Source organism: Pogona vitticeps, chromosome 5 (assembly GCF_051106095.1).
Source record: "Pogona vitticeps strain Pit_001003342236 chromosome 5, PviZW2.1, whole genome shotgun sequence".
Classification (NCBI taxonomy): domain Eukaryota; kingdom Metazoa; phylum Chordata; class Lepidosauria; order Squamata; family Agamidae; genus Pogona; species Pogona vitticeps.
This window is the reverse complement of record NC_135787.1, coordinates 186,714,561-186,740,201: the sequence shown is the minus strand read 5'-3', so window position 1 is coordinate 186,740,201 and position 25,641 is coordinate 186,714,561. Positions and strand designations below refer to the sequence as shown.

General features: G+C 44.6%; 1 protein-coding gene across 1 annotated transcript; it reads left to right on the top strand.

Annotated features, from left to right (window-relative positions):
* Positions 1-3,511: 3,511 nt before the first annotated feature.
* Positions 3,512-20,169, top strand: CMAS (cytidine monophosphate N-acetylneuraminic acid synthetase). The gene is made up of 8 exons (XM_020815222.3): positions 3,512-3,774; positions 7,996-8,138; positions 9,188-9,343; positions 10,440-10,573; positions 12,076-12,170; positions 16,629-16,800; positions 18,182-18,335; positions 19,823-20,169. The coding sequence occupies exons 1-8, from the start codon at positions 3,563-3,565 to the stop codon at positions 20,020-20,022; spliced, it is 1,266 nt and encodes a 421-aa protein (XP_020670881.3). The 5' UTR covers positions 3,512-3,562; the 3' UTR covers positions 20,023-20,169.
* The last annotated feature ends 5,472 nt before the right edge of the window (positions 20,170-25,641 follow it).

Genomic DNA, 25,641 nt, shown 5'->3' with positions numbered 1-25,641 from the left:
TTATGTTTGATTGTTAGTCTCCAGGAGAACAGACCAATTTAATCAATAGATGTTACATAATTGTTGACTTAGGGTGCAATCAGATGAGCTTTTATCCCACTCCTTTTTTTCTGGCAACCCCACAAATTAACCACTGGAGTGAACCAGTCTGTCCCCAGAACATTCCTACCTGCAGCTTTCTGGGTCCTTGTCAGGAGCTCTACTTTTTTGTGTGTGCAGGTAGGATCACACCTTTTTGGTTTGTTTCCAGCCTGTGTGGTAGCTGGAAATGAACCAAAGTGAGACTGGGGCTACCAAAGCTCCTTCTGCTATCAGTTTCCCATCTTGTAAAATGACTTAAGAAGACAGGCCTTTCAGGATATTGGCAAATTAAACACTTCCTCTGTTCTGTGGAGGAGCAGAGGAAATTTAACAAAAATTAGACTGGGACATTGCTGATGGATTGCATCGCTTAGAAATTTGGTTGTAATTGAAAACGTCCTCCCAGAAATAGAAAGAAACATGAAGGACAACAAGGGATACATTGGTTTGACTGTAGTACTGCAGTGAAGACTCTGCTGATGACCTGAGTTTGATCCTGGGCTCAGATAACCAGATCAAGGTTGACTCAGCCTTCCATCCTTCCAAAGTTGGTAAATTGAGTACCCAGCTCGCTGGGGCTGGAGGAGTGAGCCTCGGGGTAACAACTTTCCTGCCTGCAAAGCACAGTTTTACAGGCACTGTAGACAGTGCTGAAGTCAGTGGATCAATCCCCCCCCCCAAAGTATGGTGTGTCAAGGTCCTCATAAATCCTGGCTGAAGTTAAACTCCCACCATCCTTCCAAGAAAGCCAGATGTGCCTGTTTAAAAAAACAAAATCACCAACCATGTTTTAACATTTATCCAAATGGGCATTTCTATTGATCTTTTGCAGGTACTGTCTTAGGAGTTTATTTATTTATTTATTTATTTATTTATTGGACTTATATACCGCCCCATAGCGCTACAAGCACTCTCCGGGCGGTTTACAATTTTTAATTATACAGGCTACACATTGCTAAGTTAAGTTGTCAGCTGTTGCCCAAATTGGAGAACAGAAAGAAGAGCCATGTTACGTGGCAAGACTTGAATCATTTATTTTCCTCCCCATCTTTTTTAAATCTGAAGCCTAAATTAAAGGAAGGGAGCGAGTATGAATAGTCGTGTGTAAATTTGTGTTTTTGGACTACAACCATTCTGGAAGCTGCAATAAAATGGAAAACAGGAATCTGCATCTCTCTAATAATTATAGCCCCACAGTAAGAAATGGAAGGAAGCAGAGAGCTATTCGGAATAAACAAATGACGGGATATGGGATAATAGCCAACAAATACATTCACCAACATATTTTAAGACCGTGCTGCCCAGCAAAATAAGGGGCAGATTTATCTTGAGCTTGAATAAGAGTCAATTCCAGGAAATTGTGCAGTGAACGCCGCACGTTGATACTCCTGTCAACTTCTATAGTAGCCATCCGGGGTGGCCTTATAAGAATAGGGGTTTTTATTCTTGCTGAGTCCAGCGAGCCAATGATGGGCTCTGAAAAACTACCAAATAACTACTCCAGAAAATCGTAATTAGGTAAAAACAGAAATGGTGTATTTATGGTTTCAGAAAATGCATCTGGGGATAGTGCACAAGAACCTTAAACCTGATGAACGTTTGGAGGCATTTCCTTAAGCGAGTAACCCTCCCGAGGTGTTGACTGGTGATCCTGGAAGCTGCAGTCCACAATCTGCACCCCATCAGGAAGCTACCAGGGGGAAGGCACCAGATTCAGGAGAAAGTGTCCTAAGAACGTATTTGTACCGGGGTTGGGCGTGAGTGGTTTCCCCTAACCCTACCCCATCCTGGTCTATTTCCTTTACTTCCATCTCCCTTTATTCCCATCAGATTTTTTTCTACAGTGGGAACAACGGGTGCTCTAGTTCAAGAAATCTGGAGCTTGAAAAAGGTTGCAGTGTGGGTATACAGGACTACGCAGGATGAGACACACAAGCCCTCCAGTCTAGCCTCTTCTCTTCAGTAGCTTCTCCAACAGCCTTTGAAGAGTTCATAGTAAAATGTCCCTCAACTTGAGATAACGTTTGTCAAGCAAGGGAGAGAATAACATGGCTGCTCTCTGCTGGAACAAATCATCACTGCAGGAGAAGCCATCCTTGTTATTTCTAGAACCAGCGTGAGGGTTGGGTGGTGAATAAAATGGAATAAAAATTTAACAGCATTGCAGTGAGCCCCAAGAAATTAACCATGTGCTGTCTGTCTCCTTCAGGACAAGCGGCTCCCAGCCTGATGCTTCACTCCCCATTGACTCCTCCTGCAGCCTTGTATTAAGTCCCTGTCAAGTGATTTCCAACCCATGCTGAAACTGACAGGGTTTTCAGGTGTTGAAGGAGTGGTTTCCCATTGTAACCCCATAGTGAGTTTGCATAGCTTTGCTGGGGTTTGAACCCAGATCTCCTTGTCTGACAATTTATTCAGTACACCACGCTGGCTCTCCCGTTGCTAGAAATGTAGACGCATAAATGTCTTTAATAAACACGTTAGACAAATCCAAAGGGGGGAAATTTTTAAAAGCCAAAAGCCTTGTCCCACCGTAAAGACTAAGGACAATATTTTAATGTGAGTTTACATAGATCGAGTCCACTTCATATTCAAGCCTGCCTGAAGAGAAAGGATTTCCCCTGCTTGTGAAAGGACAGCAAAGATGGGGCCAGCCTGGTCTCCAGTGGGAAGGAGTTCCAAAGTATAGTCTTGTTTATATTCTTGACAGCCTTCTGGAGCCAGATTGAGCATTCAGATCCGACAAATAAAAGCCGTACTCCTCAGAAGAAAGATAAATGTAAAACGGTGGCCTTACTTTTATGTTTGTTTATGCACTTTGTGTGTGTGTGTGTGTGTGTGTCTGTCTGTCTAGGATGTGTCAACCAAGGATAAAAAAGGGACCTGCTTCTGAATATAACAAGCTCCAGTCCAGGAAAACCAAATAAATGATAGTTGTGATATCTGCACCATCTTTTCCTCCATCTCTTGTCCCCCGCACCCCCGACAAAGAGTTCTGCAGAACTCAGAAGCTTGCACACTTGTGACACATTTTGCTTGGTACTAATAAAGATTCTTTATATCTGCATTATATTAAAATCTTCATTTAGAACCAACAGATACTAAATGAAGAAAGGGCCGCGCTATCCCTTCCTTTCCCTTTCCTTCCTCTCATTTTTTCCTTGCTTCTCCTTTTACACCCCATTTCCCCTCCCCACTGCAGTTCCCACAATCCCTGAAGAATTCTTCCACTTCCCTTTCCTAAGACCAAAACAAAAAAAACTACACTACCCATCAACCCCTAACAAGCGCGACGTCGCCCTCTCCGCCCACGAACTACCAATCCCAGGAAGCCTTGCAAGGGAGGCGCCCTCCATTCGGCCCTTAAAAAAACTACACCTCCCAGCATGCTTTGCGAGTACGTCAGTTCGGCCGCCGCCGCCGCCGCGTGACGGCGTCAGGCCTAGACGTGGCAGGGCGGGAATTTTTCTCTCAGAGGACAATGGCTGCCGCCGGACCTGCTGCTGGCGCTTCTCCGAGGGCCTCTTGCGGGCTCTCGGGAGACGCCGAGCGGACGCCTCCCCACATGGCGGCGCTGATTCTGGCCCGCGGGGGCAGCAAAGGAATCCCGCTGAAGAACATTAAGCTCCTGGCTGGGGTCCCGCTCATTGGCTGGGTGCTGAGGGCAGCCGTGGATTCTGGCGTCTTCCAGAGGTGTGCGCATGCGCGAGTCTCGGTCTCCCGACCCCGCCCCTTTTTTCAAAGGGGGAATCGTTCTTTTGTTTGCAGTCTGAACTTCCGGGGCGTATAGGTGTGCCTGTGTTTTAAGGCTCTGAGTCTTTCTTCTAAGGAAGGGTAAAATACTGCCCTCCAGTACTCGGATTACAACTCCCATGAGTCCCAGTCGGCCTAGCTTATAGGGAGGGGATGTCAGGGAGGTCCAGTCCGTTAACGTCTGGATGGTCATACACGAATCTAAACTAGCTTTTGACTTTGCATGAGTTTTCACCAGGCTGGTCACTGCAGAGGAAATGCCTGAACTTTGCAGGGTAGTTTATGGTTTTTTAGAAAAAGTGCTACAGTTTGGATTAAAATCACATGGTTTAGCTGTGTTAATCTGCAAGCATTATAGGTGAAAGGAAAAAAAGTAAAAAGACAAAAAGAAAACGTGGCACCTTCAAGAATAACTTTTATATTTTTTAATGTGAGCTTTTGTAGACAAGCCCACTTCGTCAAAGATAAGTGCAGGAGGTAATACATGGCACATATTTATTTTTGGTGTTTAGTTGTTAAGTCGCGTCCAACTCTTCGTGACCCCATGGACCAGAGCACGCCAGGACCTCCTGTCTTCCACTGCCTCCCAGAGTTGGGTCAAATTCATGTTGGTTGCTTCGATGACACTCTCCAACCATCTCGTCCTCTGTCGTCCCCTTCTCCTCTTGCCTTCACACTTCCCCAACATCAGGGTCTTTTCCAAGGAGTCTTCTCTTCTCATGAGATGGCCAAAATATTGGAGCCTCAGCTTCAGGATCTGTCCTTCCAGTGGGCACTCAGGGTTGATTTCCTCCAAAATGTTCTCCTTGCAGTCCAGGGGACTCTCAAGAGTCTCCTCCAGCACCACAATTCAAAAGCATCAATTCTTCAGCGGTCAGCCTTCTATGCGGATCTTTGTTGGTAAGGTGCTGTCTCTGCTTTTCAAGATGCTGTCGAGGTTTGTCATCACTTTCCTCCCAAGAAGGCATCTTTTTGATTTCATGGCTGCTGTCACCATCTGCAGTGATCATGGAGCCCAAGAAAGTAAAATCTGTCATTCCCTCCATATCTTCCCCTTCTATTTGCCAGGAGGCGATGGGACCCGTGGCCATGATCTTAGTTTTTTCAACTCCATTCTTTCTACGGTCTTCTTGCTCACAATAGTAGATATGATAATACAGTGGTGCCTCGCACAACGATTGCTTCATACAACGATGAATTCACACAGCGATGGGTTTTTTTGAGGAATTTCCCCCATCGTTTAAAGATGTTCTCTATGGGGGAATTTCACTTAACAATGTCCCTTTTTGCTCATTTAAAAGTGTCTTAAAATGTTTGAAACCTGTTTTAAATGCTTGGATTCCATAGTGCACCTTGTGAAACATGTGCAAACTTAATTTGGTTTTGTTCTGAGTCGTCCTTAATTTTTGGTGATTTTTTGAATTTTCTCTCATTGGAATGCATTGGACGGAAAGTTCAATACATTCCAATGAGAGAAAATTCAAAAAATCACTAAAAATTAAGGACGACTCAGAACAACATCAAATTAAGTTTGCATAGGGTTCAGGAGGTGGGCTAACGATTGCAAGCATTTAAAACCTGTTCCAAACACTGTAAGGCACTTTTACAGGAGCGAAAAAGGACTTCGCAAAGCCATTGAAATGTATTGAGTCGGCTTCAATACATTCCAATGGAGGAAACATTGTTTCACTCAACGATGTTTCCTATGGGTTTTTTCACTTAAAGACGGCAATCTGTTCCAATTGGAATGGATTAACTGGTTTTCAATTCATTCCTATGGGAAATGGTGTTTCACAGAACAATGTTTCATACAACGTTGATTTTTTTGGAACCAATTAACATCGTTGTGTGAGGCACCACTGTAGTCTGAATTGAATTCGCCCATTCCTGTCCATTTTGATTCACTGACGCCCAGGATGTCGATGTTTATTCTTGCCATCTCCTGTTTGACCACATCCAGCTTCCCAAGGTTCATAGTTCTTACATTCCAGGTTCCTATGCAGTATTTTTCTTTGCAGCATCAGACTTTCCTTTCACTTCCAGGCACATCCGCAGCTGAGCGTCCTTTTGGCTTTGGCCCAACCACTTCATTAGCTCTGGAGCTGCTTGTTCTTATGGCTCCAGCTCTTCCTCAGTAGCATGTTGGATGCCTTCCGACCTGGGGTGCTAATCTTCTGGCGTCATATCTTTTAGCATTTTGTTGCTCTCCATGGAGTTTTCTTGGCAAAGATACTGGAGTGGCTTGCCAGTTCCTGTTCCTGCCAAATATTTATACATGGCATCAAAGTACAGATATTAAGAATACAGAGATCATGGTTGATTGGTAAGGAAGTCAGTAGGTGTTAAACATTGTGATGATAGTGTCTTTCATCTGTAGGTCCCTAGTCCAAGCTTGTGCTGTAAAAAATGTGAGAACCTCTGTCATAAATTAGCAATGGTAAAATAACAATGCCGTGTTTCCCCGAAAATAAGACAGGGTCTCATATAATTTTTTTTGCTCCAGTTGATAGACTGATCTACCAATCACCTTTTGTTTCTCCCTTCCATCCCCTCCGGTTTTTATATGATTGATATGTGCCATCTGTTTTTAAGAGTTATTTATAAACTGCTTTTAATATTTTTAACCTTTTTTTGTATTACATTTGTTGTAACCCCTCCCTCAGAGTAGTGCCTTAGCAATAATGGGAGTGAGATATACCTCAAATTAATTAATTAATCAGTTAATTAATTTGATTTATATCAAATTAATTGTGGCTCCTTAGTGAGTCCTCTGCTGACTAGAACAGTCGTGGCCAGCTTTACTAGATAAGGGAGCCCTCACAACGTTGGTTCATCTCTTGGTGATCTCCAGGATTGGCTACTGTAATGTTCTCTGTGTGGGGCTTCCCTTGAGGTTGACCTAGAGATTGCAGTTGGTTGACTCCGGAATACAGCTGCCAGACAGGTGTGAGAAGATTTGATCAGATCCTGTGCTGATTACTGGTTGCATCCTGGGTCAAATTCAAAGTTTACCATATTTTTCCATGTATAAGACTATACTTTTGTCTAAAAACTTTAGACTAAAAATTGAGACAGAAGTAAGCTGAGGAGAAAAAAAGTGGAGGGGAAAGCAGGGATCAAAGTGATCCTGCAGGGCTTTGATCCCTGCTTTCCCCTCCACTTGCTAAGCCTTAGCAAAAAGAAAGCAGGGATCAAAGTGCTCCAGGATCGCTTTGATCCCTGCTTTTCCCTCTGTTTGCTAAGTCCCATGGGGCTTAGCAAAAGGAGTGGGGAAGGATCAAAGCAATCCTGTGGCTGTATAAGGGAGAAAGGGATCAAAATGATTGTGCAGTCGTGGAATTGCTTTGATCCCTTTCTCCTTCCTTTTGCTAAGCTACGTGGGGCTTAGCACAAAGGGAGAAAGCAGGGATCAAAGCCATCCTGCAATACTTTGATCCTTTTAAAGCTACATTTGCTAAGCCCCACTTAGATTTCTTAATTTTGGGTTAGAAAAGTGGGGGCGTCTTATACATGGAAAAATACGGTACTTACAAAAACCTCCATGGTTTGAGACCATGTTACCTGTTGAAGCATCTCTTCTCAGGGTCATCTTCCTGCACCTCCAGATCCTCCCAGGCTATGGTCCCCCAGCTACACTGAAGGAGGGCAGAGAATCTTCAACATGAGGTCGGGCCTTCTTGGTGGTTACACCGTCTCTCCGGAATCACCTCCCAGTGGAGTTACGCCTGGCTTCCTCCCTCCCCAGTTTCAAGAGGCTGCTGGAAGTACATCTCTTTCGAGAGGCTTTCAAAGGCAGCGTCCTTTGAAGTTATTCACCCCTGCATGGCTGCTCTGATTTCTGGCATCGTCAGGTTTTAGTGTTGGTTTGTTTTGCTGTGGTGGTTGGTGGTTCTTATTTTGCAGGATTCCGTTACTGCTGTTTTTCTATGTACACCGCCCAGCATAGATAGTGCTGTGCGCTATTGGGGTGGTGTATAGATGACAGGAATGAAATGAAATAAGAACATTACCAACACACTTAAAAACGTTGCGTTGCACAAGCTGTCGTTCAGCAGCAGCTATCCTTGGGTGGCTGGCAAGAAATAGCCCTGATCTCTCTCAATTGTCTGGGCAGTGATGTAAGCCTGTGTTTTTGTTTGGTTTGGTTTTGTCTACCAACAGCATCTGGGTTTCCACGGATCATGATGAAATTGAGAAAGTGGCCAAGCATTTTGGGGCCCAAGTTCACCGCAGAAGCTCAGAAGTATCTAAAGATTCCTCGACCTCTCTTGACGCCATTGTGGAGTTTCTTCAGTATCACGACGGTGCGGTGGCAGACGTTACTCATTCTGGATATGTTAATGTATTTATGGATCTACCTTTCTGTTGCTGAAAAAAAATGCTTTAAGCACTTTGGCAACTAATGCAACAACGATCCTTAAAATACAGGGAAGACTCAGCTTGGAAAATATAAAACAGAATTCTGACTGTGGCACTAGCAACTTTTCCTCTTAGCGGATTAGGATTGCTAGTTTCCTTCCCACTGCCCTGGACTCTGGATTTTGGTGCTGCCAGCGGGATCATAGCGGTTTGGAGATCTGTCATCCTTAAAATCTTACCTTTTCCTTGCTGTGCTCATTTCTCAGGGTGAATGTTAAATCTGAATGTGGACTTAGAAAGTAAGGGAAAAAAAGCAATAGGTGATAAAGGAAAAGGTGAAAGCCTGCTATCAAATACAGAAAAGTTTTTAAATCATGGTTCTGAAACCATGTTGCAGGCTGAGATGGCAGCACGCTTCCCTGTATTTCAAAGCTCATTGCATACCGGAGTTTTAACGTTTAAATATACACATATTTGGTCAATCTGTTTCTATTTGATTTCAGGTTGACATTCTGAATCTGAATGCATAGATGGTTACCTTCCCTATGAGAGTTACTAGCCTGGAAAATAAAATAAAATGATGATAATGATAATGATCTGTCATAATCTGCCCAGGGCAGTGGCTTTTCACTGGACGGACAGTATATACATTAAAGAAATAAATGCAGTGAATAATCATGATGATGATAAACATGCTGGAATCTGGAGAGTGGGGTAAGAGTGCTCCACATCTCTTTTACAAGTTTAGTGGAATTTCACATCAACTTCAGCCATGAGGTTGCTACAGAAATGTAAAGTTCCTTAGTGATGTTGATGCTTTGTGCACCTTTTCTAACAAATTTGCCCTCAATTTTTAAACATTTAATCCTCTGGATGTGAATGGTGAGCAGGGTTATAGATGATTTGAGTAATGACTCAACTACTGTTACAGCCTTTAGCTGAACTATCAATGATTTGTCTAATATTTTTCTTCTTCTCGTTGTCCCTTCCTCAGAGGTTGATATCATAGGAAACATTCAAGCAACCTCCCCTTGCTTGCACCCTACTGATCTGATCAGAGTAGCCAAAGTGATCCGAGAGGATGGCTTCGACTCGGTCTTCTCTGTTGTGAGGAGGCATCAGTTTAGATGGAGTGAAATCAAAAAAGGAGGTAAGGGGGTGCCGGTGTTTCTGGCTGACATTGCAGCTTGCCTAGGCTACGAATGCAGTTCAGAGCCTTGGTCTAGTTAGTTGAGTGGTTGATAGCTGAGCAGAAGCATCTAAGAGTATTGGGTTTTCTTCCCTTAGAGATATTTGAGATGGTTGGGTGGCTCTCTGCTAGAGATGGTATGCCTGAATCCTATGCAAGAGCCTGGAATACTGTGGTGCTTCACTTAACGGGCGCTCCATTTGACGACGCAATCGCTAGACGTCGATGTTTTTGCGATCGCTAAAATGATGTTCCCTGTGGGGGAATTTCGGTTCGCGATGATCGGTTCCCTGTTTCAGGAACTGATCATCGCAAAGCAATGATTTTCGGCCAGCTGATCGGCGGTTTCAAAATGGCCGCCGGGTAAACAACATGGCCACCTGCTCTTTTCTGGCGCGGATTCCTCGCTGCACAGGCAGCGAAAATGGCAGCGCTATGGAGGATCTATGGAGGATCTTCGCTGGACGGTGAGTTTCAATCGGGTTTTAATGCGTTTCTGTGGGCTTTTTAAAATCGCATTACGACGTTTTCGTTTTACAGCGATTTCGCTGGAACAAATTAACGTCGTAATGTGAGGCACCACTGTTGTTACCTTTCCCCCTCAACTACAAATGCCAGATAAACCCAGCCAGAATGGCTTGTGGTCCTGCTGGTTGTGGAAGTCGGGGAATTTAGTCCCAAATAAAATAAAATCAAATCCTTAGTCAGTGGTGAGGAACTGAACTCGCAGCCTCTGGCTCTGCAGCCACATTCTGCAGCTCACTGAGCTATCCAGCCAGCTGACCTTAAACTATCTATTATGTGTCATTATGTGTTGTTTGCATCCGACTTTAAAGTGACACAGGTTTCAAGGTTCACAAGCTATCTAAGGCGTGATTTTATGAGTGCCACCTCTCCTTTCCCTGTAAGTTTCCATACTGAGCAGGAATTTGAACTCAGGTCCACTACAGCCCCCCTCTGTGACTCTGTCTTTCTGAAATGACCGAACCTTTCACTAGACCGTATTAACATTGTTTCTGTGTCTTTCCCTCCTCCCTTTCTGTCTCTCTCTTTTCAGTGTGTGAAGTGACTGTCCCTCAGAACCTGAATCCTGCCAAACGCCCCCGGCGGCAGGACTGGGATGGGGAGCTGTATGAAAACGGGTCATTTTATTTTGCCAAAAGGGCCTTGATTGAAAAGGGGTATTTGCAGGTTGGTGTGGCTATGGAGCTGGGAGCAATCCCATTTTCTCTGCTTGACTGGAGCGGGAGATTTCTCTAGGAGATTAATTCATGTGGGGCCAGTCAGTTAATCCTGGATCCTTCTGTGGCCCTATGCAATCCAGAAGATCGTGGGTGGGTGGTTTTTTTGGGGGGGGGGAATGTTTGGATTTTCTCCCCACACCTTTTCCTGCTTGGAATCCTCCTCCAAAACTGGCATTTCTCCCTGACTGTACCATTTGTTGAATTTACATCTTTGGGTAACAATTTATGCTGTTTCAAGCAGGAAGAAAGTACAGTGGTGCCTCGCTTAATGAGCGCACCGTTTAACGACGAATCCGCATAGTGATGCGTTTTTTGCGATCGCTAATGCAATAGCATTGTGATGTTTTAGGTGGCAAATCACTGCATTGCGATTGGTAAGTGTTTCGCTTACCGATCTTCGCATTGCAATGTTTAGAAAACAGCTGATCGGCAATTCCAAAATGGCTGCCGGGTGCAGAAAATAGCCACCCGCAGTGTTTTCGCGCCCTGCCCTCGCTTACCGAGGCAGCGAAAATGGCGGCCGGATGGGGAATCTTCGCTTACTGGTGAGTTTTCCCCCCCATAGGAACGCATTAAACTCTATTTAATGCGTTCCTATGGGGTTTTACGTTCCGTTTAGCGATGTTTCCGGATAGCGACGTTAATCCTGGAACGGATTACCATCGCTATGCGGGGCACCACTGTACAAGGGTAGTAGAACTCATTCTCACCCACCCAGTGCAGACCCTTCACAGATTTTTATGCCCTGTTAATATATTTTTAAAAGTAGAGTTCATAATAATATGGCTAGCATATTATTCCAGATCTTAGTCCATTTTGTGTGGAAAGCAGAGCTTGGAAAGTTTCCATTTGGGGGGGGACTACAAATCCCAGAATCCGCCAGGTAGCACAGTGACTTCTGGGAGCTATGGTCCCCAAAACAGAACTAATAACAAGCTCTAGCTGGTGACAACAAGCAAGAATTCTCAGAGTGTGTTCCTTGCTGCTTACAAATTCAAGCTGCCCTTGAGTGGTGCCCCCCCCCATGCTAGTGGTATTGCCTTGGGGATTCTGGGAGATGTAGTAAAAAAAGGCAGCTTTTCAAAGCTCTGGTGGAAGACCCAAGTCCATATTTCCCACTTCACTGTGAAACTTGCTGGATGACTTGTTCTCTTGCAGTGAATCTGGTTGCTGAGTGGTCTCAAGTCATATCTGACTTATAGCCATCTGTCAAACTCCTGACTTCCAAAACATCATGTTATTTCACACACTTAGTCTTGCAAACTAAATACCGTGGCTTCCATTATTAACTCAATCCATCTCATGTTTATTCTCCCTCATTTCTTAACTGCCATCCAGGATTCCCAGCATTATTGTATTATTGGGACCAGTTCTAGTTGGTGCAATGCGCTGCTCTCCTGCTCTTCGTTTCAGTGAAATGAACTAATGCTTGTTCTTAATTTTCTATAGGGTGGGAAGATGGCTTATTACGAAATGCGGGCTGAGCATAGCGTGGACATAGATGTTGACATTGATTGGCCTATTGCTGAGCAAAGAGTCCTGAGGTAAAAAAAACCAAAATGGCTTCTCTCCATTCATGATTGAGCTGTCTCCCTGCCTTACCTTTACGCATCCTCAGTGTCCGCTTACAGAAAGGAGTGGTGCATTTTTCCTCCTGAACTGCCCCAACTACAAGCAGTAGAACAGGGGAGGTCTCTGCCGTTGGATATTCGTCTCGCGAATCGGTCTCTCAGCAGATAGAAAACTAGTATGTGGAGAGAAGGTGACTTCCGCCCCCCCCAACAAAAACATATGACAGTTGCACTTTAAAGCATCACCATCATCATCATCATCATCATCATGATGCATGGATGGATGGATGGATGGAACGAATGAACGAACGAACGAACGAACGAACGAACGAACGAACTTAAGCCCTACTGGTTTCCATGGGTCTTGCATGGATTTTGTGTGAAGTGAGATGTTGTTGTGGATTTCTGCCCCAGTCCTCCTCAGAGGCTTTAAAATAGAGCCAGTGTCCAATTTATTCAAAGGGAAGGATCTCTCTCTCTCTCTCTCTCTCTCTCTCCCCACATACATACGTACATACGTATATACAAATATATGTGTGTATATGTGTGTGTGTGTCTGTTGTTGCTTCTCTTTGAATAAATACACTGGCTGTATTTTAAAGCCTCTGAGGAGGACTGGGGCAGAAATCCACAACAACAATATATATCTCTCTCCACCCTGTCTTCCACCCTTTCTCGCCTGTCTTCCCCCCTTTCTTAATCCCTCTTGAAGTTTCAGGTATTGTGTTTAGTAATCACACAGGCGAGCGGCTTGCCGCACCTTATTGTGTCCTCACTTTCCTCACACCATAAGCAACAGGTCTTAGAAGAAGCTTTTTGTAGCCAAGGGGGAGATTCTATGTGTGAGCGAAAAACCCCTGGAAAAACAGCGTTCATGAACTCAAGCCGAGCCTCCTCCGGGTTCACTGGCTATTGTGGGCAGAAAGCAATGGCGGAAGGGGGTGGAGATGGGATTCCCCTCCTGTGTGTTGGGCAAATAGGAAACGGTAGCCACTGAACAGTGATTTGCCTGCACATTTTGCGTTCCTGTGGATTCTGGCCGCCTCTCCCAAGTCAGACCCAGTATTGGTGGTAGACAGATGGAAACTTAATGCCGGCTTTCTTTATTGATTGGTTTGCTTTATACTCCATCCTTGAGCCATAACCCCAGGGTGCCTGAGAAAGCCTGTACGGTGTAGTCAATAGAGCAATGGTTCCCAAACTCTTTGGACTCGTGGCTTGCTTGATTTACCAGCCACTGGATGCAGCTCCCCTTGCTTGGAGGGGCCATCAGGCGTCTTTTTGTCAGAGGCAGGATTCTGACACACCCCGACCAACCCATCTCCTCCTCTTGAATATCCCCAAGGGCCTTCCAGGTCCTGACACGGGAAACTCATGAGGCCACGTGGCAAGCCCCTCCACCGGAGACCATCAAGATCGGGAGAGGAGAGGCAGGCAGGCACAGTGATTCCACTTCTGGCTCCAGTTTGAGAGCGATGAGCAGCTTCTCTATAGCCTTCATAGCTCTACGTTCCCTCCCTTTCCCGCAGGACCCCTGACTGGGTTTGGTGGTGCCCCACGGCACCATGGTGCACAGTTTGGAAATCCCTGGGATCGAAGGGTCAGGTTGGGATAGGAGACCTGGGTTCAAATTTCAAGTAGCCTATGGCAGCTTGTTGGTGTGGTGACGGCAGCATTAGGAAACCTACTCGTCGATCATTTCAAATACCTTGAAAACCCTATTAGGGCTGCTGGAAGGGAGGAGTGCCTTGACCGCATGTCACTGCAAAGGGCGGCTTAAGAAAAGTTGAATTTAAAAATGAAACGAAATGGGGAACACTTGAAATGCAGTTTTAATATTCAGATACATTTAATTTTTTTATACATGATCTGCACAGCCAGCCAGAAGCTGAATTCCTAACGTGATTGTCGTTTGGTGATTGAGTGTTCGGTTTTGTTCACTAGCCCTGCCCTAGTTTACAAATCAATAAAAGGTATACGTATATCACATCTACTTTGTAGAGATATATACATATATCCCTAGAAATGGAAAGAACCACCTTGGATCCTTTTTAAGGAGAAAGGTAGGTTAAAAATAAAATAAAATAAAAGCATTCATTACAACTTTGAAACTTCCAACTTGCCTGTGATTTGCCTAATATCGTATTAGTGAGGAGATCCCTTCCAATGGTGACTCATGTGTCATTGCGGATATTAGATCCTCACAAATGTATTCATGCCTTAAATATAAGGTAAAGGTTCCCCTTGACATTTAGTCCAGTCGTGTCCGACTCTAGGGCGTGGTGCTCATCCCCATCTCCAAGCCATAGAGCCAGTGTTTGTCCGAAGACAGTTTCCATGGTCACGTGGCCAGAGCGACTAGACATGGAATGCCGTGACCTTCCCACCGAGGTGGTACCTATTTAGGTAAAGGTAAAGGTTCCCCTTGACAATTTGTCCAGTCATGTCTGACTCTAAGGGGCGGTGCTCATCTCCATTTCCAACCCATAGAGCTAGTGTTTTGTCTGAAGACACTCTTCCGTGGTCACGTGCCCAGCATGACTAGACACGGAATGCCGTGACCTTCCCACCTATTTATCTACTCACATTTTGCATGCTTTCAAACTGCTAGGTTGGCAGGAGCTGGGACAAGTGACAGGTGCTCCCTCCGTCGCATGGATTTGATCTTATGACGGCAGGTCTTCTGACCTTGCAGCATAGAGGCTTCTGCGGTTTAACCCGCAGCACCACCACATCCCATTAAATATAGCCAAAGACATTTCCCCATAAGCCTTGCACTGTAGCTAAAACCCAGGTACTACAGGTAACAGCCCTTTTCAGCAAAGTGTAAAGGCACGTAGGCAGGCCTGCATTTTCTTTAAATTATAAACAAGACCCCATAAAACAATTAACGCAGGCAGGCTATCCTTTGAGAAAACAGGCCAAGGACAGCCCTTCCCGCTAAGGCGTATCTGTCAGGTTGGTGCAGACGGGCCAGATGCCAAAGGAATATTTCTACTTAGGTACATCCTGTAAAGAATGCCTACTTGAAAGTAGTTTAATTCATTTATGATGCTTTTTATAACTGTTTATGAAAGTCCTCCTATGCATCTGACAACTCACAGTTCTACACTGGTATAACCTTGGAGGTGTGTTCGGTCGGGTGACTTCCCTGACAGCAGAATAAACACCTTCCTGACAGCTCAAATACCTCCCAGGCTAATGTTCTAAAGTAAAAGTCTCACCTCACGGTTGTTTTTTATATGAAACTTTTTCTTTTAGAGGTGTTTCTAGAAAGTTTCCCACGGAAAAAATAAATTTTGGGAAGGTCTCTGCCTGTGGAGCCAGAGCTTTGGGAGTTAAATTTCCCCCCTGTTCCTCCTTGACGGGGGCTGGACTCAGAACGATGGAGTTGGAAGGGGCCTCTAAGGCCAGTGAGTCCAAAACCCTGCTCGAGGCACGAATTCAAATCAAAGTAGAGCTGACAGAGGGTTTGTCCAGCTTTTTTCTTGGATGCCTCCAACGTTGGAGCACTCACCACCTCCTGGAATCATTGATTTAGCCGCCTAGAGTGGTCCTCACCGAGCAGATAGGCGGGGTATAAATTAAATAAATAAATAATATAATATAATAATATGATTGTAACAGTTAAGACTTTTTTCCCCTGATATTCATCTGGCTTCCTGCAGCTTGAGCCCATTATTACATGCCCTGTACTCTGGGATGATCAAGAACAGATCCTGGGCCCTCCCTTCTGTATGACTATCTTTCAAGTATTTGAAAAATACCGTCCTATCTCCCTCTCAGTCTTCCTTTCTTAAGGCTAAGTATGCCCAGTTCTTTCAGTCTTGGTTTCCTGTCTTCTGCTCATCCTTGTCTCCCTCCTCTGAACTTGCTCCAGTTTGTTGGCATCCTTCTTAAAGTGTGGTGCCCAGAACTGGACTCAATAGAATAGATATTTTAATTGCATTTTAATTATTTTGCCCTTTTATTTTGCCTTTTTATTGTATTTTAAATGCTGTAAGCCGCCCAGAGACCTTTGGGTAGTGTGGGTGGCAGATAAGTTAAATAAATAAATAAATAAATAAATAAATAAATAAATAAATAAATAAATAAATAAATAAATAAATAAATAAATAAATACTTTAGATAAGACCTTAACCGGTACTGAATAGAGAGGAACTAGAGGGAGACTCCGTGATCCATAGGGTGCTTTCCGGCTCTGCAGTTCTAAGATTATTGAGCTGCTGGAGACCTCATTGTTTTAGGAATCTGGCTGTGGAGACAGAGGTTGGGCGTTCAATTCCCCACGGTGGTCCTTTGACAGAGGTGGGACTTGATGGTCCAGAGGTCCATTCCAGCTCTGCAATTCTAAGTTTGTTGTTGTTGTTAGTCACATCCCTGAGCATAGCATTTCAATGCCCTCTCTGATTATTGCACTCATATTTCCAGGTATGGCTACTTTGGTAAAGAGACCCTGAAAGAGGTAAAACTGCTGGTTTGTACCATTGATGGTGGCCTCACCACTGGTCATATCTACGTTTCAGAAGATGCGAAAGAAATTGTTTCATATGATGTCAGAGATGCTGTTGGAATTTCTTTGCTTCGAAAAAGAGGTGTTGAGGTACATTAAAAAAAAACCCAACAAATTGCCAGTTTGCATACATTTGCAAAGTCAAGTTGTCATGAAAACTTCACTTTCCTTTTTGAGAAAAGCATGTTTTTAGATCTGTAGGTTGCAGAGAGAAATTTCAACTTTTACGCTTGATGTCGGATGACTTTAGGACTAAACAAGGTTACGAATTTAGAGGGGGAGACACTGAGCCTTGTGGTGAAGTAAAGGTAAAGGTTCCCCTTGACAATTTGTCCAGTCGTGTCTGACTCTTGGGGGCACTGCTCATCTCCGTTTCCAACCCATAGAGCCAGCGTTTGTCTGAAGACAGTCTTCTGTGGTCACGTGGCCAGCGCTACTAGACACGGAACGCTGTGACCTTCCCACCATGGTGGTTCCTATTTATCGACTCACATTTTTACGTGCTTTTGAACTGCTAGGTTGGCAGGAGCTGGGATAAGCGATGGGAGCTCACTCCATCACGTGGATTCGATCTTACGACTGCAGGTCTTCTGACCTTGCAGCACGGAGGCTTCTGCGGTTTAACCCGCAGCGCCACCACGTAGTACTGCAGTTAAGACTCTGTTCATGACCTGAGCTCGATCCCGGTGGCCACAAGTACATGGCTCAAGGTTGACTCAGCCTTCCATCCTTCTGAGGTCAGCAGCGTGTAGCTTGCTTGGGGTGCAGGGCACTGTGTACACAGAGAGGCCTTTAAGTGCTTTAGGGTAGTATATAAGCAACACAAAGTGGACCTTGGAATTATAAAAATTCACTGGCCTACCATCTAACCTGTGTACTCTGCTCTTGGACCAAGAAGGTGAAAAGGATCTGATTTCCCATCCAGATCCTCAAAATAGCCTTGTCACCTGGTTAAGTCTCTTGGACAAACACAGATTTGATTCTAGGTTTCCCTGGTTTAGTTTCCGAAGTCCCTTTTCCCACCCTGGGATTTTTGTCCTTTCCCGCATGAGTTCACTTAGTGTTGGCTCTCCATTGTGATGGTTATATTTGGGGTTGATGAACCACCAAATATCATTCATGCTTTCCTAGGCTTTATTGAGGGTCTGCTTCTCTATGACAAGAAAAAGCCCAACACTGGCCATCTTCAGTGTAGATGATGGGGTTTTTGTGAGGTTGTATTTTTCTCTTACGATTATTGTTTTTAATTTAGTTTCCATACTTGTGGTTAATTTCATGTAGCCAGAGTCGTGTGGCTCTCCACTAGTTGGGTGGGGTAGACGTTTAATAGCCAACGGATTAAATCACTCACTCAGTCCATCCATCTATCCATCAACACAAGGCAGATTCTCTAACCCAGTTGCTCGGTGCAGTAACTTTGTCTCCCCCTGGTTCCCGCTGTTCCGTCCTCATGGTGTCTGGTTTTGCCCAGGTGCGACTGATCTCTGAGCGGGACTGCTCCTTGAAGACTCTCTCTGCCATGAAACTGGGCTGCACCGTGGAGGCTGGCGTGACGGACAAGCTGCAGATGGTGGAGAAGTGGAGGAAGGAAATGGGATTGTCCTGGAAGGAAGTGGCGTACTTGGGTTAGGCACCCCGTTTTCCTTCTCTTAAAAACTTGAACTGTGTTTTTTATTGAGTCGATCATGCTGATCACACAGGTCAGTTCAACAGGCGTGGGAAATCTCGGAGTCCAAAGGCTGGTTTTTCTCACTTAAAGACCCTTCAAGAACTATCCCTAACTTGTCTAAAACTCTTCTTTTCCTCTTTAATAAATATTTTATTCAAACAAGATGTGGGGGGCAGATTTTGTCCTAGAGGAGAATCGTACACCCCGCAAGCAGGGGTGGGTGATCTCAGAAATCTGGACCTTGCAATCCTCACCCGCAAATGTGTGCGTGTGGGCGTGTGTATACAACCTTGTGTGTGTGTGTGTGTGTGTAAAAAAATAGAGATAAGGAAAATTTTGGGAGACATATTTGGGCTCATGGAGAGAATCATAGAATCATATAGAATCATAGATTCGTTGTAGGGTTTGGTTATTTATTTATTTATTTATTTATTTATTTATTTATTTATTTATTTATTTATTTATATTCTGCCTATCTGGTCGTTGCGACCACTCTAGGTGGCTTACAAACATGTAATATTACAAAAAATAATAAAAAAGGAGAGTTCCTTTTTTATTTTTTATTTTTGTTATGTTTAATGGGAGGTCTTCCAGTCCAACCCCCTGCATTAAGCAACGGGATTCCAGTCTTTGTAAGTTAATAAGTATATAAGCTCCATTTATTGGGACTGGATCCATTTGAAGTGTTCTTGTCTAATTCTGTGAGCGCTGTCTGTGACTCGAAAAGGTCACACAGCAGTTTGGGGGTTATAAATCACACAGTTCACAAGCCATCTGTGTCCAGAAGGGACTTTTTGAGTCCTTGAAGCTGAGTTTTCATTTCTTTTTCCCTCTCTCTCCCTTTTCGTTTTGGTCATTTTTATTTTCTCTTTCAGCCCTCTCCCCCTAAACAGAGGAATCACCGTCTTTGGGGCATGTGAGTCCCTTCTTCAACAAGGTGTTGCTTGTAAAAACAAAAGAAGTGTCCACTGTTTGCTTAAGAGTGGCTTTCGCAACCTCTGAAGACCCTTTGGGCTGGAAATCATGGAATCACAGAATAATGAAGTTGGAAGGGACCTATAAAGCCATTGAGTCCAACCTTCTGCTCAGTGCAGGAATACAATTCAAAGTAGATCTGAGGATGGTTGTCCATTTTTCCTTTGAAAATGCCTCCAGTGTTGGAGCTCTCACCACCTCCCCAGGTCATGGGTTTCCTTTGTCGTACTGCTCTAACAGTTAAGAATTTTTTCCCCTGACATTTCGCCTAAATCTGGTTTCCTGTAGCTTGAGTCCATTTTTTAAGTGTCCTGCACTCTGGGATGATTGAGAACAGATCCTGCACCTCCTCTATAGGACTACCTCTGTATTTATGCCTTAAACTTGTGCTTGAGCTTCTGGTCCTCTACTGGTGTTTTTCCTCCTCTGATCTAATGTGGAGTGATGTCTCTCCCTTTCTCTTGGCAGGAAATGAAGAATCTGACGTGGAGTGCCTGAAGAAAGCCGGCATGAGCGCCGTCCCCGCTGACGGCTGCCCGGCTGCCCAGAAAGCCACGAGCTACATCTGCAGATGTAACGGCGGCCGTGGCGCAGTCCGGGAGTTTGCCGAGCACATTTTCCTCCTAATGGAAAAGGTGAATTCATCTGGAAAGCAGCTCCGGTGTTAAAGCCCCAAAGGCTGGGCAGGAAATCATCTGATTCATTCCGCGGGGTTTCTTTGTCGTTTACTCACAGCTTGGCTTTTGACATTTGAGGAAGCTGAAGGGCATTGTCTTCTTTTTTTAAAAAAATAGCATGCATTTTCAGGCACTAAAGCCAAATTGTTTGTTTTAAATCTTGTTGTATGCCCACCAGCTCAAGCTGACTTTCCGTGGATCCTACTAGGAATTCTGCAGCTTTAATGCTGATCTCTTTAGTCGATCGAGGTGGTGGTGGTGGTGCAGTTACAGGATTCCATCCATACCCAGTGCTGTCATGCAAATTTCCCTGGAGAAAGGAGCTTCCTCGACTCTCAGTTACAAATACTGCACGCTTTGCCTCCTGACATCTCAAGGAGGGAGAATCTTCCAAGTTAAAAGAGATTGAATCCTCCCCATGGCTCTGGATTTTGATACCAAAGGGAAGGCGAGGGGCCTTCGTTCGTTGCTAAAGCAAATGCTTTGCTTGCAATCCCCATTAAAAAAAGGTTGAGGAACCTGTGATGCTGCGGATGTTGCTGGATTCCAGGGCTAGCTCTGGCCCATGTGATCAGGATGATGGGAGTTGTAGTCTGGGTAAAGCTGGCAGGGTACCCATTCCCTGCCTTCCGATTCAATTAAAATTGTCAAGTAGCTGGTGATTGTAAATCCAGCAGCTCCCAGAATGACCACCAGTAGCACTGTGACCGGCCATGCTGGTTGGGGTATACTGGGATCGGCAGTAAAAACAACACAGTGACATTTCCAAAATGTCATTTTTAAGCCTCATTTTCAGCTCTGAAGCTAATCTTTAGTCCATCCAGCTCCTCGGCTTTTTACTGCAAGCCTGTTTGTTTCATCAGCAGAATCGTGGAGCGATTGTTTTGGACAGATGTAGTTTCATGGAGTGTATCACTGCGATGGAGTTTCCATATTAGTGCCAGAATTTAAATTGCATGATGGGGAAAACATTAAACCTCAAGATTAGAGGAAGGCTAGGTTGAATTCCCCACCTCCCATTTTGTTGGTCAACAGAGTGGGAATACGGAGTTGTCTTTAAATCTCAAGGAAGCGTTCAGATGTGGCACCTGTGCATATCTGTGGTCGTTGTCGTTTAGTCGTGTCCGACTCTTCGTGACCCCATGGACCAGAGCACGCCAGGCCCTCCTATCCTCCACTGCCTCCCGGAGTTGTGTCAAATTCATGTTGGTTGCTTCGCAGACACTCCATATCTGTGGTACAGTCCACAATTCCTCCCCTCCTGTCTCCAAAGGGTGGGAGAGGGTGAGGATTTGTATGCCACTTTCTATGCAAAGGCGCTGTACAAGTGTGTGGTTTGTGAAGGGGATCCTCACCTTCACACAGGTAATTTGGCCCCCAAGGCATTTTGGACTTCGGCTCCCAGAAGCCCTAGCCAGAGTGGACTTCAGGGCTAGCTCCAGCCCCTGTGAGCGGGAATTATGGGAGTTGTAGTGAGGGATCATGGGGGCTGTAGTCCCTAAACTGTGGCAGCCCAAAGGTTTCTGATTGCTAGTTTCAGAGGTTCTTGAGGTGTTTGCCAGCTACTTTATGTTGTGGGTTTTTAAGCCAACAAGCTGTGACCTGGGAAAGTACAGTTAACATGCCAATGCTCTTCACATAAGATCCCAGCTGTAGCAAAACACAGTGGTCAGTGCATGACTTTGTAGGAATGAACTGTGTTCATGCACCCTCGGCGTCACCAGTAGCCACCTTTATACTTCATGCCCCAAAAGCCAGTTCCCTTGTATATATGGATCCTAAGCTGCACTGCCTTTAGCCTCTACCTTGCAGGGAACATAATGAAGCTTACTTGTGACAGGTTAGATCAGTGGTCCCCAACCCTGGACCTCCAGATGTTCTTGGACTACAACTCCCAGAACCCTTCACCACCATCTCTGCTGGCCAGAATTTCTGAGAGTTGAAGTCCAGGAACATCTGGAGGCCCAAGGATGGGGGACCGCTCGTAGATCACTACTGTCTTTTCCCTTTTGGCTACACACCAAAGAGGTGATTGGGTTACTCAGGGGTTACTCAATGCATTTCTTTCCAACATGCTTGGAGGGGAGTGCCTAGAGTTGTAGAGACCTGGGTGAGTTACACTTGAATAAGGCTAGTGTAGAAGTTGTGAGATGGAGGCTGTAGAGGTTGTTGGAATGCACCAAAATAGCTGATGGAGAGAAGGGGTGCATGTTGCATTCACAGACAGATCTGGAATGTCACAGGTTGTCTGATCCCGAAGCGTTTAGAAACCACGTTATTACGGGAAGTTGGCTCTGAGCCCACTCTGTGACCAAAGTATTTGCATAGTAAACATTGCAAGCTATGACAGACATTCATTTATATATTTTTTTTGCCTGGGAAACTATTTTGTTGGCTATCTGATAGGTGTTGCATTAAGAAACAACCACCCTTGCTTCATACTTTAAGCAGGGATTGGGAAGGTATGGCCACAGCATCTCCCCCTCATCGTTCACCATCAGCTGTGGCTGATGCCAACTGCAGGCCAGCAACATCTAGAGCAGGGGTTCCCAACCTTGGGTCCCTAGGTGTTCCCGGACAAAAAGCCCCAGAAGCCTTTGCCACTAGTTGTGCTGCCTAGGATTTCTGGGAGTTGTAGTCCCAAAAACATCTGAGGATTGAAGGTTGAGAACTACTGCTCTAGAGGGTCCACCCCCCACATCCCCAGTTTGCAGCAGGTACCACAGTTGCTGGTGGTATACCTGTAAGCAGTGCAGTTGCCTTGTGTTGTGGGAACTGACCCCTCTGCTCAGTAATGACAACAAAGAGGATGATGGCATCTTAAGATGAGCAAGTTTTATTTGGCATAATTTGCAGATTGAAGTCCGCCTCTTCAAATGCAAAGGACTCATGCTTGTTGCTACTACAATAAATTAATTGGTGTCCTGTCCTTACCCCTTACTAGGGCTAAGAGTAATAACTCTTAGCAATGTATGTAAGCAACCATCATTATTCTGCTACTTTCCTTCTTTCATGGTATCAGCCATAACCATCCTGGCCAAAGGATTCTGGGAGTAGTAGTGCAAAATGTTATATTTTCAAACCGTCATTTTGAGTTTTCTTCACTGGAAGAAAATTCCTTGACTTATGTGCAGACCGGTTTGCTGATCCATTTTGCTTCCCATGCAATGTTTTGCATTGTTTGGTGTAAAGTGGGGTGGCTGGGGGAATGGAAGAGCAATGAGGAAAGGAAAGCAAGAGGCAGCATTTTACCGTTTTTGAGTCCTTTGTACTTAACCCCAGGGCTGTATTATCTGCTAGCGGAACAGCAGACCATAAGTTGCCTTGAACGATTTGTGAACAGAATGGTGGAATGGCTTTTTAGGGTTCTGTGCAGAAATATAAGACCCCTTTTCTGTCAGCCGGCTGGACTAGATGATCCTTTTTTTTGTTTTGTGGATTCCTTTTGGTTAAAAATGACGAACCTTCATGCTCAAAATGTTCTCCTGGTGCAATATGGATCTCAAAAAAATTTCTACTGATTTGTCTTTGGGATTATAAGTTATTAGTGGTTGAAATGAATTGTGAAGCATTAAAAGAAATCTTTCATTATTTTTTATTCAGGAATAAAAAAGGTAAAAACCTAGTTTGCATGTTTGTCATCCTTTTTTAAAAATGATAATAATATACAGTTAACATAGAAACATGGCTGAAAAGAGCCACTCCTTGATTTGTAATGTGCACCCTGTCGCTATATATGTTTGTGAGAATAATTTCTTTAGCTTGGCTATATTTCTGGCAACTGGTTAGGCATGGATACTGTGGTATAATAAGAATAGGATAGACACTTATGTCCCTCTCTGTTTTTGGCTTGGGCTCTAGTCATACCAGCAAAATGTTTTCAAGTTACTCCTCGTTAATTTCAACCCTTTTAGGGGGCAGGGTTCAGACAATGCACGGCCATTATTGATTCTTTTGTTCCCTTCCCATACTATCCCTGCATCAAATCCCACCTTCCAAAAGACTTCTACCTTTTTTGTTGTGAAATTCATTGCACAACAATTCCTTTTGTTCACAGTTGTACCGATAATTTTTCTGGCAAGCAGTCTTGTGTTGCTTCTGCCAGAGATGTCATTTGCCTGCATGTCCCTTTATTTATTTTTAAAATTTAGCAAGCAAGGACCTAAAAGCTCCGGTGATCACTGCACACAAAAGACCAGCGAACGATACCCATCAATCACAGTGACAGATCATCTCTCCCTTTTATCCCAACAATACACCCACAACAAAAAAACACGCTGATCACCACAATCACCCATCTTCTGAAAAGGACAAAAGCTGATCCCACAGCTATAAATCCTCAACTATCCAACAAACTGCACCAGAGCACAAACAGAATTCTAACTCCTATCCTCTGAAGATGCCGGCCACAGACTGGCAAAACGTTAGGAAGAACAAGCTTCAGAACACGGCCAAGGAGTCCGAAAAACCCACACCAACCACAACTTATTTTCCTTTTTAAAAAGGGCCCCAGAGACAAACAAACCAGAGGGGAAAATTCCAGTGCTGAAGTGTAGCTGGTCATGCCACATCAAATTTAGGGAATGTGGTAATTCAAAAACACGTCAGAATGCACACCCTGTGACTGCAACGTGCAACTGCTCAGGGGGTAAAAGACACAAGAAAATAGGGGCATATTTTGCTGGTGTGACCACAGATTTACAGTCCTAGCCAGCAAAGCCACTGCTGAGCAATTATGAGAGTTTTAATTCATAAACATCCAGAAGGCCACAGTTGCTCACTTCCTCCCCAGGTTGTAACTGGAGTGTTGGACTGGATGGGGTTCAGGTCCTACTGAGCAGTGTACATTCCCTGTCTGAATTTGAACCCTTTACTTTCCGTTACATCTTCCTCACAGGGTTGCTTTGAGGACAAAATGGGGAGGTGAGCTATATTCACCACATTGAGCTCATGGGAGGAAAGAGGGGTGTAAAGGCAGCAGGTGAGTAAAATGACGGAGGCTACTTGAACATCAAGGGTGCAAGATGTGAGCTAGCAACATGAGGTTGAGATGTAAGCCTAACAACCTTAGACCAATCTTCTGGAGCCTTCTTTGAGTTTGGAAGGGAATAGCAAGGTGCCATATTGCCTTCTGTGATTGGTTCACAGTGTGAATGAAGCCCCTGGATTGGCCAGGAGTAGTATAAATTCAAAGGGTCCAGGACCTTCTGCATTTGTCCAGTCAAGAGTCTGTTGTGTTTGCTTCCCCAACAGGCTACTGGCCCCAGGGACTGTGAGCTAGAGGTTCTAGGCTTGGATGCTGCCTGCAGCAGCTCACAACCTTGATACGATTTGGCCCTCATTACTTTGCAAGAATGTTCAGGACTTGCTTTGTAGCTCATCTGTGTGGGGTTTTAATTCTTCTAAGAAGGGACAGGCAGTCTTTGTGGTATTCCATATTTTTCAGAGGTTTAGGAGGGACGTTCTGAGGTGAAAAAAAAATCCACATAGCATAATAAAATTTGACCATGCACATTGTGTAAAGGAAGTGGATTGGCTTTTGAGGAGATAAACTGTGAGGAAAATGTGTGTGTGTGTGTGTGTACACGCATGTACACACACGTCTCTCTG